The following is an 18,926-nucleotide window of genomic DNA, read 5'->3' as shown; positions in this document are numbered from 1 at the left end:
GCCCCTCAATTTACCCCAGCCTCACCCCCCAGCCCCCTCCAACCTCTCCCTATCCCAGCCCCCCACGCCCTCCCAACCTCACCCCCATCCCAGCCCCCCCGGGTGCCCCCATCCCCATCCCAGTCCCCCCAAAACTCCCCCTCTCCAGCCCCCGAAGCCTCCCCAACGTCACCCCCATCCCAGCCCCCCATGACCCCCCAACCTCACCCTTCCAGCCCCCACCGGTCCCCCCATTCCCATCCCAGCCCCCCGGGACCCCCCAACTCCCCCCCGACTCCCCAGCTCCCCCCTTCCCCGCCCCTCCGCCCCGCCCCGCCCCTCTTCCCGGCAGAGGCGGGGCTATGCAAAACAGCCCTCGCCGCGGCGGCCAATGGCGAGCGAGCCCGGCAGCTCTATGCAAATCTCCGGGCGGGGAAGGCGGGGCTATGCAAATGTTGCCGGCGCGGCTCGGGCAGGCGGCGGGCAGCGCGCGGCTCCGGGGACACGCACCGGCACCGAACCGCGATCGGGATCGGGATCGGGATCGGGACCGGACCGGGACCGGACGGCGGCGGAGCCGCACCGGGGCCGGGCCGGCTCCGCTGCAGCGCCGGGCACTCACGGCCGAGCCGGCGGCGAGTTGCCGAGGAGGACGAGCCGGTGTCCAGGTGCGCGTCCCGGAGTGGGGAGGGGGATCCTGCGCTCACCGGGGCACGGCCGCGCTCCGCTGTCACCGGTACCGGGGATGGGGGGGCGGGCAGCGGCGGCCGCGCACCCCTAGGTCTAACCCTTCTCCCCGACGGGGCTCCCCTCGGCGGCGGGCCGCCCCACGCATCCATCCGGCCGCCCCGTCGGGGCGCGGGGGCAGGGGGAGCGGGGCCGGGCCGGGGAGGTGCCGGTGCGGCCGGACCGGCGCCCCGCGGGCTGCCCTGGGCACGGCGGAGCCCCGGCCCCCGCCCCGCCGTCTAGGGATGGCGGGCTATAAAAAGCCTGTGGTTTGCGCCGCGCTCGGGGCGGTTATTTTTACTCGTGTCTGTGCAGGGAGGAACGCCCGGGTTTAACCCAAAAGTGCAGCCTGGATGGCAGCCGCCCTGCCCCGGCCCCGCCACCCGCCTCCCCACCACCCCCGGGCCCGCCGAGGCCTTTGTGTGCTGGGGCTGAGCCCGCTGCACAGAGGGGAAACTGAGGCACGGCACCGCAGGGCTGCTGGCTCGATGTGGCGTAAGTTGTAACTCCGCTGGTGACGCAGCACCGGGACACTCCGATGCAGGGCCAGGGCCTGTTGTCACCGTACCTTTGCTGGGGTGTCACACCAGTCTGGCAGTTCATGGCACTGAATTGCAGCCCTTACTCCCTCCCGGCTGGGCATGTGACCCGTCCACGGCTCTTGCCAGCGTGTGGCATCTCCAGCATGTCCCAGCGCACGTGAGACTCCCTCCATCACCCGTCCCCGCGGGGAGAGCGAGGTGGATCCTCTGCCAGATCCTCCTGCCCGCTGCAGCCGATTGCCAGCGAGTCCCCGTCCCCGGGGCTTTAGTCTTTTAATGAGAGAAAGTTTCCCAGAGCTGCTGGCTCTGGAGATGGGGTTTCGCAGGTAATGAATTAACGCGGCAGCTGGCGGGGGAGCTGGAAGGCAGGGACCTGCGCCGGGGAGACGGTGCCCCCTCAGTCCACGCACATCCCTTGGGGCATCGGGTACCGGTTGGGAAGGGAGCGTGGGCGACCCGTCCGGGGAACCGGATCCTGGCCTTTTTCCATGTCGCTGGCTGCCAACTGGACACGTCACACGCGGGTGACGTCGGGGGGAGACCTGTGCAGCTTGGGGAGGGGATGGGATTCGGGATGTAGATGCAGGCCCCAGGTTTGGTTTAACATGTCAAACGTTCCCGCTCGCCTCCGAGCCCCGGAGCACCGATGGCACCCTGGTGCCGAGAGCCGGCCAGCGCAGCAGCGGGGAAGGAAAACATCTTTGGGAAACTTTGCGTGGTGCAAGGGGATGGGGATTCCTGCTGACACCCGGGAGAAGCGTCCCAGCAGCGAGGGGGCTGGAGAGGCTGGCGTGTCGTGCTGCCGTGGGGGTGCCCAGAAGGATCGGGGGGAACTAGTGTGTTTAAGACCCTTGGATTTCCCTCCTCTTTACAAGAATTACAGCAGGATTGTGAGGAGCAAAGCGGGTTTGTAAGCCATACAGCCCTGAGGCTGCGGGGATGGGCTCAGGCCAGCCGTCAGCAACTTGTGGCTGCCCCCAGCAAACCCTCCAGCAGCAAACGAGCATCATTTCCCCTATTAATGTCCAGCTGCAGCTTGGGACGGCCCAGTCCCACGGGAACAGTGTATTCCTTCCCTCGGCTGCTGCCAGGGGGGTTGCTGGACAGTGAGCACAAAAGGTGTTCTGGGCCCTGGAGGGCTCCGTGTGTCCGTCCGTCTTCCCAAGGGAAAGAGCTGCCTTGTTTTTTGGGGACATTTCAATCCTTCCTCCTTCCACACAGTCATTTTGGAACCGAAAAGCCTCCACCCATCGCCACGCTTCGCCCGTCGGCACCGGGCCGTGGCAGTGCCGGGCGCTGGCAGGACTTTCGCTCTGTGTCACCCCGAGCGGGATGGAGCCGGGGCTGGATGGTGGCCCCATCGACCCCCCGGCCCCAGCCCAAGCCTGGATTTGGCTCTGGAGGGGCGCAGGGCAATGCCATGTCCGGGCCCTGCGCTGTGATGGGAGTCGATAGATGAATTATAATTGCCCTCGGGGACTTTGCTGGCTGCTGGGGTGACACTTGTGAGCTGGGGGAAGGTGTTAGCGCAGGCAGCCCCTCGTCCCCCGCGCCCTGACGTGTCCTCGGTGCTCCAGCGGCCCCCAAGCCCCCACAGCACCCCGTCCTCTCCTTTCCCCTGCTTCCCAGCAGGCTCCTCCTGCCTTCCCCGCTCCCCTTCCCGCGCTGCCGGCCCCGCTCTGGTTTATACTGGTTAGTTGTTTAAACAACCTATAAAAAGCAGAAGGGCCTGACAAACCCCCGGCAGAAACCCTGGTAAACTTTGACTTTTCCCTGCGCCGGGCTCGGGATGCTGCTCGCGCCACGAGGCCCCAGCCCTGCCGTTCCCCGGGGACCGGTGAGAGCCGGGGCCACGTCCCCGGTTGGGACCGACCAGGGATGGATGCAGCCCATGGTGGCCCCGGCACTTTGCGTCCATCCACGACGGGTGGTCCTTAAAGCCCCGTTTCGAGCCCGTTGCCCACCAAACCCCGGCCTCTGGCCTGGCCCCCCCCCCCCCCCCCACCTCTGGGATTTCACTGCTCCTGGTTCAGATTTTCTCCTCCTGGCGAAGCTCACTTCTTCTCCCTGTAAAAAAAAAAAAATGGGATGGAAACTCTTTCTTGCCCTTTAATCAATATGTTTCTCCGCCAAAGCGCTTTTCGGAAGCCGCTGAATGCCAACAGCGGGTACTTGCTGGCGGCTCTCTTCCCCCCCCTCCCCCCCCATTTCTACCCAGCCGCCCCTAGTTTTCAGATTTGCAACAAAATCCCCATAAATTGGTGAAAACGGCCTTTTCCCCTGATTTTTACATCCCTGCTGCTTTGTCTTATGGGGGTGGGAGAGGTGGGAGGATGAAATGATGGGGAGCTCAGAGATCCTGGACCTGGGGTTATTAGGGGAGCGCTCGGACCCTGGAGCGGCTTCCGCCGCTCCGGGGTCCGAGCGCTCCCCTAATAACCCCCCCTGCTTTGACTTTAGGATAAATTCGGTGGATTTAACATTTCTGGAATCATTCAGGGATGGAGAAGGATATAAAGGTGGCCAAAGGCAGTGCTGGGACCTCCCCCCACCGCCGGGTACCACCCCGAGCATCCCGCACCGGCTGCGGCCCGCGGAAAAAACACGTCTCCCTCGAGGGGTTCGTTTCGTCTCAGCGCGTTAATTAGGAGCCGGGATAGGAAGTTTACACGCTCCGGAGTGATGCAAATGACCCTTAAAGATGTACAGGGTCCGGGGAGTTAATTATAAACCCCGTCGCAGCCCAAGGGTCGGGGTGACACCTCGCTGAGGGTGCTGGCGAGGGGATGGAGGCGGAGGGGGGGATAAGGGGCCGTGCCGCGGCGTGGAAGGGAGCCCGGTGCGTGCGAGCGTGCAGAGAGCCCGGGCTAAAGATAAGCGCGCGTGGGAGGGCGAGGAGGCCGGCGGGATGCCAGGCAGCGCAGGAGCCTCTGCTCAGGGCGGGCAGGGGAAAGCGTCTCCACGCTGAAAGGTTTCGAGGGCTCGAGAGCTTCGCTTGCGCTGGGTTTTGTTCACCTCCTTCGTAACGCCGATGCGGAAAGGTGCTTCGTCACCGGAGCACGTCGTGGCTCCCCATTGCGGCCACGCTAATGAGGAGCCCTTTGTCTGAGATGTGACCTCGCGGAGACAATTAGAAGTTGTGGGGTGTCCCCAGGGCCGGCACCTCAACTCTGCTCCCTCCTGCTCGGGGGTCCCGGGCTGTGAGCCCCTCGCTGGGTGCCGGCTCCTTACTGCTGCTCCCAAGGCTGGGGTGGGGACCAGACAGAGATGCCACCTCACTGGTCCACGGGATGGCAATGCCGGGCAAAACCACCCTCTTATGCCCGTCACCGCCAGCTGTGATAATCGCCTGCAGCCGTAATGCCGCTTATCGCCTTATCACCCGGTGCAGCAATTAAAATCTGGAGTTAAAGTTCCCCCCCCACCTCCCAGCCCTTAATACCTGTCCAGGGGGAACCAGGCATCGATGCCCTGCCGCACTGCGGTGGCCGAGGCACCAGGACCCGTGGAGGCAGAGAGACGAAACGCCTTGTACCCCGCTCCCAGAGAGCACCCCTCCCCTGCCCCGCGGCCGGGCCGAACCCTGTGCCCATCCTGCAAGACCCCGGCACGTGGCGCGGTGCTGGTGGCAGCAGTGGCCAGGGCTGCGCATGTCCCCGCGGGTCCCACGTGGCCGCGGTGGCCGAGCGGCCGAGGCGATGCCCCAGGAGGAGCGGAGCCGTAATGAGTTGCTCGGGGAGGCGGCTGATGAAACCGCCCCGCGTGTTGCACGAGGCCTCAGACGGTTTCCCCCGGGGGGGAACGAGCCGCCCCGTGCCCGGCTCAGCCCGCGGTGAACGTGCCCTGAGTCCGTCCACGTTCCCGGCTCCCCTGGCTCCATGGCGCTGTGGTTGCCGCTTCCTCTTGTCTCCCACCCCGCCTGCTATTCTGGGCTGGGACCCACACAGCATCACCCCATGGGTGCTGTTACCCCCTGGACCCTGACACAGCATCGGCCCCTGGGTGCTGGTACCCTCCTGGGCCCCCCGCAGCATCACCCCATGGGCGCCAGTACCTGCCCTGGACCCGCCTCCGACATTGCTCCATGGGTGCCAGTACCCTCCTGTACCCCCTGCAACATCATTCTGTGGGTGCCTGGACCCCCCTCAGCATCGTCCCGTGGGCACGGGTACCCTCCTGGACCTGCTGCTGCATCACCCCATGGGTGCTGGTACCCCCTTTGGACCCCCACAGCATCACCCCATGGGTGCTGGTACCCCCCTCAGCATTGTTCTGTGAGTGCGGGTATGCTCCTGGACCCCCTGCTGCATCACCCCATGGGTGCTGGTACCCCCTTGGATCCCCGCAGCATCACCCCATGGGTGCTGGTACCCCCCTCAACATTGTTCTGTGAGTGCGGGTATGCTCCTGGACCCCCTGCTGCATCACCCCATGGGTGCTGGCACCCCCTTGGACCCCTTCAGCATCACCCCATGGGTGCTGGTACCCTCCTTGGATCCCCCCAGCATCACTCCATGGGTGCTGGTACCCTCTTTGGACCCCCACAGCATCGCCCTGTGGGTGCGGGTACCCTTGAGCCCCACTCCCAGAGCACCCCACCAGGGCAGATGCGGCTGCTTTGGGGGTTCAAAGCCGCGCTGGTACCTGGGGGTGGCTGCTGGCCCTGTCCCTTGTGCCCTGCCCTGGAGCAGCGTGGAGGGGGGGATGCGGCCAGGCACGAGGGCAGGCTGGGGGCCAGGGAGGGCAGGATGAGTCCCAGTGTAGGGACCGTCTCCCTCTGCATTTCCCATACAGCTAGAAACTGGGGTGCTGGAGCAGGGCATTGGGGTGCCACATCCAAGGAGCTGGGGGTGGTGACCCCAGCCGAGGTGTCCTCGGCGGCATTTTGTGTCCCCACTGCAGATGGAGGGACACGTCCTTCCCTCCCCGGCACCCTGCAGCCTTTAAAACCCCCCCGGGGTGAGGCTGTGCAGGGACGCGGGGGCGCGCAGCCGGGCGAGCATCCCCTGACCCAAACAGGCCAAACCCAGCTGCGAGCCGGAGCCCCCCAGGAACAGCTCTTGTTTCCACACCCCGAATTAAAGATTGTGGGATGGGGGTGGGCAGGCAAGAGCTGACACCCCCCCCCGCCCCCCGTATACCTGGGAGTGCCCTGGCCCGGTGCCGTGCCGCAGGTGTCGGTGCCGGGAGGGCAGGAGCAGCCCTGGCCCCGCGCGGGCAGCAGAAATCGTTGGGAAAACCTCTGCCTTTTCACCAGGGAATCGTTGGCTTTTTCCGGGGCGGGGGGAGGGGGTTGGGGGGACCGGGGTGGTCTTGGCACCCTCCATACCTTGGTGTCGTGCGTGGGCCCGGGGACACAGGGTGGCAGCGGGGCCGTGGGAACGGCAGCGCAATTTCCTTCCATAAATTAAAATTAGTTTTGATCAGCTAAATATAGCAGCTGAGCAAGATGGTAAATGGCAACGTGCTTGAGAGGGGGAAGCGGGACAAGCTGGGGCATCGGGGGAGCAAAGGGCTGGCCGGTCCCCAACCTGCACCCCTGGGGTGCTCCCTGGGATGGCGGGGGGTGCTGGCCAGGTTCGGGGGGCTCCCGGGGGTGACTGCTGTCCCCAGGGAGCCACAGCACAGAGCTCCCAGCCCCGCCGGCTTCCCAGCTCGGCTCTGGCCCCATGGACGTGTCTTGGGGACGGCAGGGACCAAGCTGGGCCACGTCTGCACCCAAATCGGGGTGGAGAGACTGGGTGCGAGGGTCCCATCGGGAGCATCTTGGTGCCACCCATGGCTCTGCACCGGGCTGCGGTGGCACTGGGGCGTCCCAGAGGGGTTTTGGGGCGAGCGGTGCTGGGGGGTAACAAGAGGAGCAAGAATCGGGTCCCTGCGGTGGCAGGGGGATGTCATGGGGGGGGTGTCACGGCCCCGTGCCAGGCTGTGATGGGTGCTGGCACCCTGCAAGCGGGGTGGGATGCGGGGTCCCCCGTCCCCTCGTCCTTCCCACCGCCGGCTCACGTGGCCCAAAGAGGTGGGTGGTTTCGCTTTGCTGTCTCCTCATACAGCCACTTCCTGACCTGCGAATGGCGGAGGTCAAATTTAGTCTGTTCGCTTTAGTTTAAAAAAAAAAAAAAAAAAAATTAAAGAAAAAAAAAAATAACCTTGTACCTAAAAACAGCCCTTTTGTTTTACGGACCCTCCCCGCAGCCAGCCCGGCCTCCCTTATAACCGCCCTCCCCGGCCGAGGGACCCGCCGTGACCAGCATCAGCGTGTGGGGCAGGGTCGGAGCAGCCCCCGCCGCTTCGGGCGGGCGCTTGGGGATGCAAAGGCTGATCCCGTGCTCCCGGCGAGGGACCTGGCATCGCGGCACCGCGGCTTCCCGGCCGGCACACGCAGGTGCTCTGGTCCCTGGGGCCGGTGTGGGCTTGGGGGGGGGATGGAGCCGGGGCGGTGGAACCGGCTGGGTAGACCTAAGGGGACTTATCCCCCTCTGGCCCAGCAGAAATTCCCAGTAATTTATTTTTCATTTTTCAGTTTGCCACCGCCTTTGCTGAAAAGAAAAAAAAAAAAAAAGCCAAATTTTTTTTTTTTTCAGCAAAAACTTATTTTTGGCAGCCGGAGGGGCCAGGGGGTTCACGCAGGGCCGGGGCGGATGCTCGCTCGTCTGGCCCTGGGCTGCGGGGGCTCAGCGGCTTCTCGCTCTCTTCCAGCCCCGCTTTGAGTGTAGCAGGCGAAAATGGGCCGGAAAAAAATACAGATCAGCCGAATACTGGATCAACGGAACCGGCAGGTAGGAGCCGCTTGGGGACAAGGTGGGGACAGGGAGCCACGAGGCCACGAAGGGAGGCAAAACCGCTCTGCTCCCACCGTCCCCACGGGCGTTGGGTCCTCCAGAGCCGGAGGGGGTTTGGGGACCGACGAGGAGGATTTGGGGCTGTATCCAGGGGCCCTGGGTGCAGCATCCCATCCCCTTCCCTGCTCCGCAGGTGACCTTCACCAAGCGGAAATTCGGGCTGATGAAGAAGGCGTACGAGCTGAGCGTCCCTCTGCGACTGCGAGATCGCCCTCATCATCTTCAACAGCACCAACCGCCTCTTCCAGTACGCCAGCACCGACATGGACAAGGTGCTGCTCAAGTACACGGAGTACAGCGAGCCCCACGAGAGCCGCACCAACTCCGACATCCTCGAGGTAGCGGCGGGGGGCGGCCGGGGGGGGGCCGGGGCGGGCGCAGGACCCTGCTCACCACCCCCCTCCCCGCAGACGCTGAAGCGCAAGGGGCTGGGGCTGGAGAGCCACGAGCTGGAGCTGGACGAGGGGCCGGATCCTGGGGAGAAGGCGCGGAGGCTGAGCGAGGGCATGGACCTGTCGGTGGCACGGCCACGGTTTTACGTGAGTCGCTGCCGTCCCACGGCGCTGGGGTCGAGAGTCCCTGAGGGTCCCCGTCCCCTCCCTGTCACTCACCTCCGCTTTGCCCCGCAGAGCCCGGTGCCGCTGCCCGAGGCAGCCTACGGCAGCTCCCCGCCGGCCACCGATGGATCCCTGAGCAGCGCCAGCGGCTCCCCACAGGGCCAGGGACGCCCACCGGCCTTCAAGCCAGCAGCGCCGAAGCCACCGGGACGCTCACCAGGACCGCTGCCCCCAGGTAGGCTCGGACCCATCACCCAGGGAGGCTGGGGGGAGCGGGGGGAGAAGGTCCCCGTGATGGCCACCCCATCCCCGCCGGCCCCGCGGGGATTTTCCCAGCAGGGCGCCGCATGCAAAGCTCCTCTCGCAGCATCTCCCGGGGATTTACCGGGAGCGGGTGCGTGGGCAGGTAGCGCCGCTGCAGCTGTGGAAACACCGGCCCCTGCCGCCCTCCAGCTGCTTCCTGCTCCCTGCCGGCACCCGGCACCCGGCTGGCCCCGGCACCCCGGGCATCCCACACCCCCGGCTCGTCGTGTCCGGTGTGGCACACACAGCTCGGAGCTGGGCACAAGGGGCTCGTCCTGCCCAGTGGGATGGCAGCAGCCCGGGGTGGCGATGGGGACAGCGGTGCCTGTGAGGCCACGCAGCAGAAAAGCAGCTGGAAAAAATGATGCTGGGGCTCGACCAGTGGAAACCCCCCGGGTGGGTGGGAGGCATCACGGGGAGTGCTGGGTGATATTCCCAGGGCAAGACACGGGCGTGCAGCATCCCCACATCCTGGGATGGGGACAGCGTGGTGGCCCCAGGCACGCTGGCCATCCCCAGAGGAGGTCCCAGCTGCTCTGTGGGGAGCTGGGGCAAGGGTGCTGCCCGCGGCAGGGTCTGGCCGGGGACGTTTGCAGCCTACTGGCCCCCAGGGCCGGATCCGGCCACCGCCTTCACGCGCCGTTTCCGCTCGCAGCACGCGGCTGCCGTGGGTCGGAGGCGGCCGCCGCAGCCCAGGTGCGCCGACGGCCTCGCGCAGGAAGTGGGTTTGCCGGAGCGCGGCACAGTTGCATGCACGCACGCACGGCAGCGAGGGCATCGGGGCCACCGGCCACAGCCATGGGGATGCCCCCAAGAACCAGAGCCCCCAGGACCCCACATCCCTCAGGGCCGCCCTGGGCATCCTCCTGTCCCTCTGTCCGTCCAGGTATCGGCTACCCCCTGTTCCCCGCCGGCAGCCTGAACCGAGCCCTGGCCACCAAGACGCCCCCGCCGCTGTACCTGGGGGCCGAGGGACGGCGCGGCGAAGCCCACGGCAGCTTGGCGAGTGGCCGGAGCGCTGGCAGCGCAGCGGTGAGTGCCGTGGTGGGGACGCCAGCTCTGCAGTACCTGCTGCCTGGGCGGGCGTGTGGGGACACTGCTACCAGGGGGGAAACCAGTCCCAGCATGGCCCCATCGCTGCGACGTGTCTCCCGTGTGTGCGGCAAAGCCCCCCCAAATCCATAGCCCCCCGGGGTGGGCTGGCTCTGGGTCCCCGTGTTGCCTCTGACGCCCTGCGAGGGGGTTGAGACCCCCTGGCCATGGGGTTCCCGTGGGGGTCGGTGCCAGCAGGGTGCTCAGGGGCCTTGGACACCCCCTCCCCAGCAGTGACACTGTGGGAGGGGGCAGCAGGGTAGGCAGTGAGGGGTCCCCCCCAGCTCGCTGCAGCCAGGCATTGCCCTGCAAGTCACTGTGCCCAGTGTCCCCGGGGCCACCTGCACGTCCCCCTCCCCTAATTCAGCAAGAAGCTCCTCCGATCCACTCCCACCTCCTCTTCCTCAGCCCGACACTGGGGCTTTGGTGGGGGGCACGGGAAGGGGCTGGGGGGGAGACGCTGTCCCCCAGGGGGTCAGCAGCACGAAGCCTGAAGGGGAGCACCCCAATTCCCCGCAGCGGCCGCTGTACCCCGCTCTGCAGACCCTGAGCCCCATGCTCGCCCCCGGCAGCGCCGGCGTCCCCAGCCACAGCCTCAGCGGCTTCCCCTTCCTCGCCCCGGCACAAGCGGGTAAGTCCTGGCCCCTCACTCCTGGGACAGCATGATGCCCCCTAGGCTGTGCCCCCCCGACATCTCCTGCTCACTCTTGACCTCCCACTTGGCAGAGTTCGGGGCTGGCGAGACCCCGCCACCCCCCGGTTTCCTGCAGCCCGGCCCCACGGCGTGGCAGCACCCACGGGACATGGCAGCGCTTGGGTAAGGATGGGGGACAGCCATGGGGCGGGGGATGAGCCTGTTGGTGGGGAGCTGCGGCACCCATGGGTGCCACCTCCCAGCCCGGGGTGCAGCCAGCACCCAAAGTGCAGCCCCCCCCACCCACGGTGCTGGGGTCTGTCCAGCGTCACCCCAAAACTGGGGCACATGGGGGTCACCCCAGCACCCCCTCTGTTGGCAGAGCCTATTTCCAACTGGATTTCCCCAGGGGACCTGGTCCCCATGTCCCCCCGGTCACACACCAGGCTCCCAGCAGCCGGGTGGGCAGCTGCCGGGTGCCCGGCTGGGTCGGAGCTGGTACATGAAGTGAGTTTGGGGGCTCTCAGCCCCTCTAGGGAGGAGAGGGGGGGTAACCTCGGCCTCTGCCCACCCCACGCACCTCGGTGAGGGATGCAGGGAGACCTGACCTCACTCCTCCTCCCCTCTTACTCCAGGGTCAGCAGCCGGATTGTCCCCACCGAAGAGGCGGCCGCGGCCCCCGGCGCCTCCCCCCAGCACCAAGCCATCAGCATCAAGTCAGAGCGGGTCTCCCCGGGGCTGGGCTGCTCCTCGGGCACCCCCCAGTCCCCCCTGGCCAGCCTGGCCTCCCTGAGCGAAGCCTCCCGAGGCCCCGGAGACCTCCAGCCGCGGGATGACTACGCCAAGGGGTACCCTTACCCCCTGGGGCCCCCCCGGCCGCTGGCAGAGGAGCAGCGGGCCCCCCTCCCCGCGCGGCGAGCTCAGGCCATGGACGCTTGGCAGAGATAGCGAGGCCGACAGGGTGCAGGGGAAGGGGGGGACACAAGCCTGGAGAAACCACCCCCCCTCTTTACCCCCATCCTTGGACCCCCAGGAAGCCCCCGTGCCCTTTGCAATGCAGCCGGGAGGCGGTCAGCGGTGCCACGGGGTCCCGGTTTCCCACCGTGGGGCTGCAGCTCCCGGCAAACCCCCTCCCCGCCCCAGTGCCCCCGACATGCTGCCGCTCCCCCCTCCCTGCAGCTCTGCTCCCCCCCAGTCCCCTGGGAGGCCAGGACCCCAGTGGCAAGGAGCGCTGCCCCGGTCCCCTGTCCGGTGCCGGACACTCGTCCATCCCCGTCCGTCCGTCCGTCCGTCCCTGCGCCAGCGTGTCCCCAGCCAGCGGGAATGCCTGAGAAGTGCCACGGGGTGGCAGCAGGACTGAGAGCACCAGCAGCGGGTCCTGCACACCCCTGGCCCAATCCTGCACCCGGGCTTGGGGGTGGAGCTGCTGGGGGTCCCGCAGCGGGATGGAGGTGGGGGGGGGGAAAGCAGCCGGGGGTGGTGGGTGCTGCTCCCCCGGCCCAGGGGCTCTTTTCTATTTATTATCTTCTCACCAATAAAGAGCTGGGGGTGTTGGGGTGTCTGCTGTGAGCTTCTTGGGGTCGGGCAGCGCTGCTCGGGGCGGCTAACGAGGTGGCGGGTCATTAATGTCCCCCAGGGGAGAAGTGGCCCATGCCCTGACGCTCATCCGCTCAACATTGCTGTTCCCCCCGCCGTGTCCCCCAGTCTCACAGCCGCCTCTCCAGGGTCACCAACTAGCAAAGCGGGTGAGAGCCGGGTCACCCCCCACTCTGGCCAGGTCCCTGGGGTCCAGCTGTGCGGCTCCCACCCCTCGGCTCACCGGGAGACCCCCAAAAGCTGCTCATAAGGTCTCAGCACCCCAAACTGGCACTGGGAGCAAGTGGGAGGAGGAAAAACACCTTCTGTGCCCTTAAGATCAGCATCAGTGGGGGCAAGGATGGGGTTAAGGGTGGGGGCGCTCTTATAGCTCAGGGCTGGGCTGAGGCTGGGGGGTTTGCTGCTCCCTGAGGTGGGGAAGCATCCCCTGGGGCCTGCAGTGTGCTGGCCATGGCCGCTGCCACGGCCACGGCCATGGCCATGTGGCATGAGACATGAGCAAGGAGGGGGGGACCAGGGTTTGACATTGCTCATTATCCTCTGGTTTTAAGGGGGGGTGGGGGTTCCGCCCAGCACTGCCTGGGCGCACACAGGTTGGGTGGGGTGGGGGGGATGGGGGTCCCTCCGCACCGGCCGCTTGCCGGCGCTGAGCTGGGCCCCTTCCCGTGGGGGGATTACTAGTGGCCGAGCCCCGAGATTAAAACCTGGGCGGGAGATTAATCCTGGGAAGAGTTTGCCCCGTTTAATAGAGCCCAGCGAGCGACATAAATACCAGCCGGGATTAGGGGCTGTGCAGAGCCCCGAGAGCCCAGCGCTGGATCCGGCCTCGGCCCAGGTCCCCCCCCCCGGCTGGCAGGTCCCCTCCTGGGCCACCCCTGGGGCTGGGAAGGGGCTTCTGCGTGCGAGGAGGAGGCGAGACACCAGGGGAAAGCATGGGGGCTGGGGTAAGAGACACTGATTGAATAGCAATGACTGCATGATTTATGGTTTGCATTATTGCATGGCTCATTTGAATATATGTTAATCAGGCTTTTCTCCTCGTTTTGTTTGTAAGATTTAGATTTGCTATGGCAACCCGCTGGCATGGAAGGAGCGCCAGGAAATGTCAGGGCGAGGTGAGCCCCGGGGAGGGGCTGGGGCTGCTGGGGGAGACTCGCCGCATCCCACCGCGGGGACGCGGGAGCAGCCGGCGGGACCCGGAGGGCAGCGACGGGAGACCCGGGAGCCGACCGGAGCCGTGCATCCCCCTGGCTGCCTGCAGGTCCAGTAACGCCCCATTGCGACAGGTCCGAAACTGGGGTGGGGGGGTGCCCCGGGGTGCCCTCAGCCCTGCTTTGGTCTTGCAGGGAGGCCCCTCTCGCCCTCTTGCCCCCAACTTCATGCCCCTGCCTACCCGCCGAGCATCCCCCCAGCACAGCGGAGACGGTGGGATGCCCCTTTACCCAAAGGTGGCACGCAGGGGCCCCCAGCCTTGTTGGGAGGGACAGTGCTCGGGATGGCATTGGGAAGACACAGAGCATCTGCGTTTGCTTTGTGTCCCCCACCTGTCCATCCTACTGGGTCCTGGTCCATAGCAGAGGGGTCTGGGATACCTCCCCACCTCTGTGGCTCCATGTCCTCTTCCCAGCTGGCCAGGGAGCTGCCCCAGTAAAGCCCAGTTACCTGCAGGCCCAGCATGGCAGGGGGCTGCGCTGCTCCGGGAGGGCACTGAGCTCTGGCACTCGAAGCTGCTGGGCTTTGTCTCCCACCCGGTGCTGGTACCTCTCCCTCTGCCGGGGGCGAACGTGCTGTTGGGGCTCTGCTCCCCAATCTGGGGGGCTGCGGACCTTGCAGTCGTGGTGTTCCCTTGCTGGGGAAAAGGCAGAGCTGTTGGCTTTTGGGGGGACCGTCCCCTCCCCAGAGCAGTGGGGGAGCAGCCCCGTGTCTTCGGATCCCAGCCCGTGGGGGTGGGATGGGTGGACTGATGGTCCGTGTCCCTCGGGGTCTTGGTGCTACCGGGGGGTTGTCCCGGGTGGGGACGGGGTCCCCTCGTTGCCCTGGCCCAGGCGGGTCTGCCCCCACCGGGAGAGCACCGGTCCCTGTGGGCGCTGCGGGAGACGGGGGGTACGGCCCCTCGGAGCTCCACGGCCACGAGCAGGGCCGGGGGGGCTCCGGGCTGTCGCCGTGGCCCCGGGGCTCAGCTTTAGCTGGGCGCTGCGTGTCCCTGCAGCGACCCGACGGGACGGGACGGGCTACCCGGTCCAGCCGGGGGCCGGTCTCCTCTCCCGGGTTATCCGGAGCCGTTTCACCCCTTACAACGGGGCAGGAACGAGCCCCGGGCCGGGGACGAGCGACCGCAGCCCCGGCCCCAAGTGGACGGGTGTGCCCGGTCCCTCCTCGCCTCCCCGCCGCAGCAAACCGGGGGCGAGCCGGGCACCGGGGGCTACCCGCCCCCCTCCTCCCGTGTATCCTCCCCCAAACACCCACTTTGTTGTTTTGCAAAAGCCCTGAAATATTCATGGCGCTGCGCCGAGCTTCTCTTAATGAATTTTTGATCAAAACGTTATCAGGGAACCAAAATACGCCGCCCCCCCAAAAAAACCCCCGCTGTCGCGGGGTGGGCGGACCGGGCCCACCGGTACCGGCGGGCTGGGGGAGCCGGGCCCGGCCCGAGGGCGCTTTACCGGCGGAAGCCCCGGCAGCGGGGCCGGGCAGCCCGAGGGTGGCACCGCCACCGTGGGCGGGGGTCTCACCCGGTCGCCTGGAATTCTTATTTCGGGGCCGGCGGCCGGATTTGGGGCGCCCGCCGTGCAGACCCAGCCTCCTGCTCCCCCCCGGGGCCGGGAGGGACCGGGAGGGACCGACCGGTTCCCCGTGAAGCCCTGGTTGGACGGGACGGGCGGTGGGCGGCCGGGGCAGCGCATCCCGGCACCCCCCAGCCCCGCCGGGGGAAATATTCGTTGAGGGGGAAATGCATAAGCGGAGCTCATTAGGGGAGAGCACGGAACCGGCGGCCTCCCCGGCAGCGGGGGCTGCCCTTCCCCGGGGCGGGCAGGGCTGGGGGGGGGGCACCGGGGAGGCCCCGGGCACCGGCCCGGTCGCGGCTCCGCGGCGGGGGACGCGCACCCCGATGGCTCCGGTGGCTGGAACCGTCCTCGGCCCGCCCCGGCCCCGCTCCACGGCTCGGTGTCGGCGGGGGTTTGTGTGTGTGTGTCCGTCCCTCCCGGGGACGGATTTGGGGCGCAAACCCCCGCCGGGCGCTGCGCGAAGCCGCTTTCGCAGCCGCCGATTTTTAACGCGCTCCGAAAACCCCGGTGAGCCGGAGCGGGGGCGGGGAGGGGGGTGCTCCGTTCCCGGCCACTTCGGAGCTTGGAGGTGTTAACAGCCGGGGCAGGGGTGGGGAATGTTGATTTAATTACAAAATAGCCGATTTCTGCTTCGTTTCCACGGAATAAACCTGCACCGGCCGGGGAGCGGGGTGACCCTGCCCCGCCGCCTCCGCCGCAGCCCCTGCCCTACTCCCGGGCCGGGGGGCGAACGGCAGAAGGACCCCCCCCACCTTCCTCTCCGCTCCGGCTCCGGCCCCGCTCCCCCCGCGCCCACTGGGGTGCCCCGAACCCTGACGGTCCCGCCGTACCGGGGGCCGGGAGGAGGCGCGGGGAGGGGGGGAGGAAATCCGGATCCGGCCCTGCCTCCCACTGCCTGCGCGGGGCCGAATCCGCGGGGTCACCGGCACTATTATTTTTTTTATATTTTTTTTAAATAATAAAATCCCCGTTATTTTTAGGTTCTGCCGCCAGAGCCGCCCCCGCCCCCCCCCCACCCCCCCGCCTCCAGCCCGGTGCATCCCCCCCAGCGCAAGGCTAACCTATCCTGCTCCCGACGTGAGGACGTCATGCCTTACGTAGTAAAATATGGAGAAAGCAAGGGGAAAAAAAAAAAAAAGGGCAGAAAAAAAAAAAAAGCGCATTTTTCCCTCCTCTCTCCCATCTCCATTTCCAAAAGGGACAAAATGGATGTTTGGGAGGAATCAGCCCCCCCTTCCCTTCCCGAGGCCCCGGTGGCGGCGGGCCGGGGCTGTCCAGGCCCGGTCTGGGGGCTCCTGGCGTTAAAGCCCCTGGCAGACGTTATCTGTTTAACCCCACGTAAAGGCAACGTGATCGCGGGGGGCTCCGCTTCCCCCAGCCCCGCTGCTCCTGGCAGTCCTCGCCGGGAACCGCAACCCGGCTCCGCATCGCCTGGATGTCCCCGGGCCCCGCGTCCTCCCCGCTGCCGGTGCCGCGTCCCCTCAGCCCCGCCCCGGTGGCTCCCGGTGTCCCGGCGGCTCTCGGCTCCCGCTGTCTCGCTAAGTCATTAATGGATGCAGATGTGCGGAGGGAGGTAAATAATCCCCCCCCCCCAACTCCCCTTTTTTCGTCGCTGGTTTCCCCCTCCCCCCTTCTCCCTGCCCCGCACTGAACTCCCCGGGCCGGGGCAGCGGGCGGCCGCCGGTGCTGGCCGCCGGCGGGGCAGGGCTGTGCGGGCACCGGCGGCCGCCCCGCTCCCTCTCCCGCTCCTCCCAACTTGGAGGAAGTCTGCGAAGGGGGACCCCGCGCCCCGCCTTTCCCCAGGCCTTTTTTTTGGGGGGGTGGTGGGGTGTTTTTTGTGGGTCTGCGGGTCCCGGTGTGAGTGTCGGGGTGGGGGCGAGGTGGTGGTGGGGGACGACGAGGCGTGGAAAGCTGCCCTCCCTCCGGCTCCCGCAGCGCCGGGAACAATGGCCACGGGCTCCGTGGGGACAATGCCCGGCGGAGCCGAGCTGCTTGGGTTGCAGGACACGTCCACCACCGCCTCGGCCACCCCGGGCCCCGGCCCCCCGCTCCCCCGGGGCAGGCACCCCCCGCTCCCGCGGGACGGGCACCCCCCGCTCCCCTGGGGCTGTGGGAAAACGCGTGGCCGGCGATGGAGGGGGGGGGGGAGCACCAAACTTAGAGAAAAGTGTGTCCCCCGGCCACCCCGGGGGCCGGCTCCGTCCCCTCCCGGCTTTGGGGACACCCCCCCCCGCCCCGCCGGGACCGGCGGTTCCCTCTTGCCCATCCCGACTTTTGCCGCAAACTCCACCGGCTGCTCCCGACCGGGGGCTCAACAGGTCGGTACCGGACAGTCCCCAGGTGCGCGCTCCTCCGCTTCGCCCCCCCCATCACCACCACCCCCTTTTCCCAACCCTCCATCATTCCCCCAACACCCCCCACCCCCCCTCCTTTCCCCCCAACTCCCCCCCCTCATTATTCCTGTTATCCCAAGGCAGCCTCCGTGCCCAAACGCCGGCAAACAGAGCGCGATTGTTCCGAGCCTGGGAACGCGCGGAGGGGGCGCGGGGGCCGCCGCCCCCCCCCACCCCCGCCCGGCCCCCGCTCAGACGCGATTGTGATGGAAATCGGCCTTTTTCCCCCGCATGCTGTTGAACTTGATGTTGACTCCTTTTTCTTTGGGGTTTTCACATCTCCTCGGCCACTTGTTTTGTGGGAAAATTTTCTCCCGAGCTCCGGTGTGAAATTAATTAATCAGGGCCTCTAGATGGCAATGGGACACAAAAGGGGACAGCCCGGGGAAACTCCGGCAAACTCACAAAAGCCACCCCCGGGGTTTATAGCCCCCGGGCCGGTCGGACCGACTGCCCTGCCCTGCCCGGTGCCCGAGGTAAGGGGCTGCCGGAGCGAAGTTTCGGCGTGTGGAGCTATTTTTTACTGGAGGGAGAAGGTTTGGGGGAAAAAAAAGGGGGAGCAGGGAGACGCGGGGATCTGGGGGTGCTGTGCCGGGGTGGTGTGTTTTGTGAGCATCCCCCCCCAGTCCCCTCCCAGCCCTTGGTGCGAAGCTGTATCCCAGCCGGAAAAAAAAAAAACAACCCAAACAGGAAAAAAAAAATTCCCCACGCAAAAGGCTGGGGCTGAATTCGGCATTTCTGGAAAAAGGCGGGGGGGGGGGAAATATAATTATCTTGGTTTATTATTATTTTCCCCGCCCTAAAAAAAGTAGCTGGGGGTGTTCCTGTGCTGAAGAGCCTGGCTCTGCCCGAGCGGGCACGGCGGGGATTTCCACGCCGTTGTTTCCCGAGCGGGGAAATCTCTGCCGTGCGAGGGGGGAAACCATTTGCTCCCAGTTTGGACTGGGGAGGGGATGGTTTGATTTCCACTCCCCTTCCTCGCTATTAGTTTCGGCGGGTGCCGCGTGTGTGTGTCCTCCGATGGGCTTAGCAGCAACGGGGGAAGAAATATAAAATCAGATTTTCTTTGGAAGCACTTTGCAGGGCAGGATGTGATTGTTTTTTTGGAGGGAGGTCAATCTTTGCAAAGCGTTCGGGGCTTTGGGGGGAATATTTCTGCACGGGAACAGGCCAAAAATACGAGCGTCAACTCCCCTCCCGCTCTTTGTTGCCACAACACCTTTGGGTGACAGCGGCTGCAGAAAGAAAAATCATTAAAATCTGTTAAATCTTTAGTTTTCGTCCGCATCGATATTTCCAGCCGGGCGGGAATTCGGGTGGATTTGGTCGGGGGTTTGGGGACCCCTTTACCTCGGGGTCGGGCCCCCCCTCTCTGGTGCTGGTTGAATTGAGCTGCGAAGCGATATGCAGGGGAACGAGTCGTTGTATTTTAAATGCAAATAATTCCCAGCGACGACGTTGGAATCAAACGGGGGA

The 18,926-nt window shown here is 66.3% G+C and overlaps 1 protein-coding gene across 1 annotated transcript; it reads left to right on the top strand.

Annotated features, from left to right (window-relative positions):
• The first annotated feature begins 454 nt into the window (after nucleotides 1-454).
• MEF2B (myocyte enhancer factor 2B) lies at nucleotides 455-11,846 on the top strand. Its single transcript, XM_054182069.1, is given in 10 exon segments — nucleotides 455-647; nucleotides 7,947-8,026; nucleotides 8,223-8,279; nucleotides 8,281-8,427; nucleotides 8,500-8,628; nucleotides 8,719-8,881; nucleotides 9,836-9,981; nucleotides 10,561-10,672; nucleotides 10,768-10,858; nucleotides 11,311-11,846. Coding segments are annotated over 9 exon segments (1,212 nt in total). The 5' UTR covers nucleotides 455-647; nucleotides 7,947-7,972; the 3' UTR covers nucleotides 11,624-11,846.
• Nucleotides 11,847-18,926: the final 7,080 nt, after the last annotated feature.

This window comes from Rissa tridactyla, chromosome 22 (genome assembly GCF_028500815.1).
Source record: "Rissa tridactyla isolate bRisTri1 chromosome 22, bRisTri1.patW.cur.20221130, whole genome shotgun sequence".
In the NCBI taxonomy this organism is placed as follows: Eukaryota; Metazoa; Chordata; class Aves; order Charadriiformes; family Laridae; genus Rissa; species Rissa tridactyla.
This window is presented reverse-complemented; position numbering and strand designations above follow the sequence as displayed.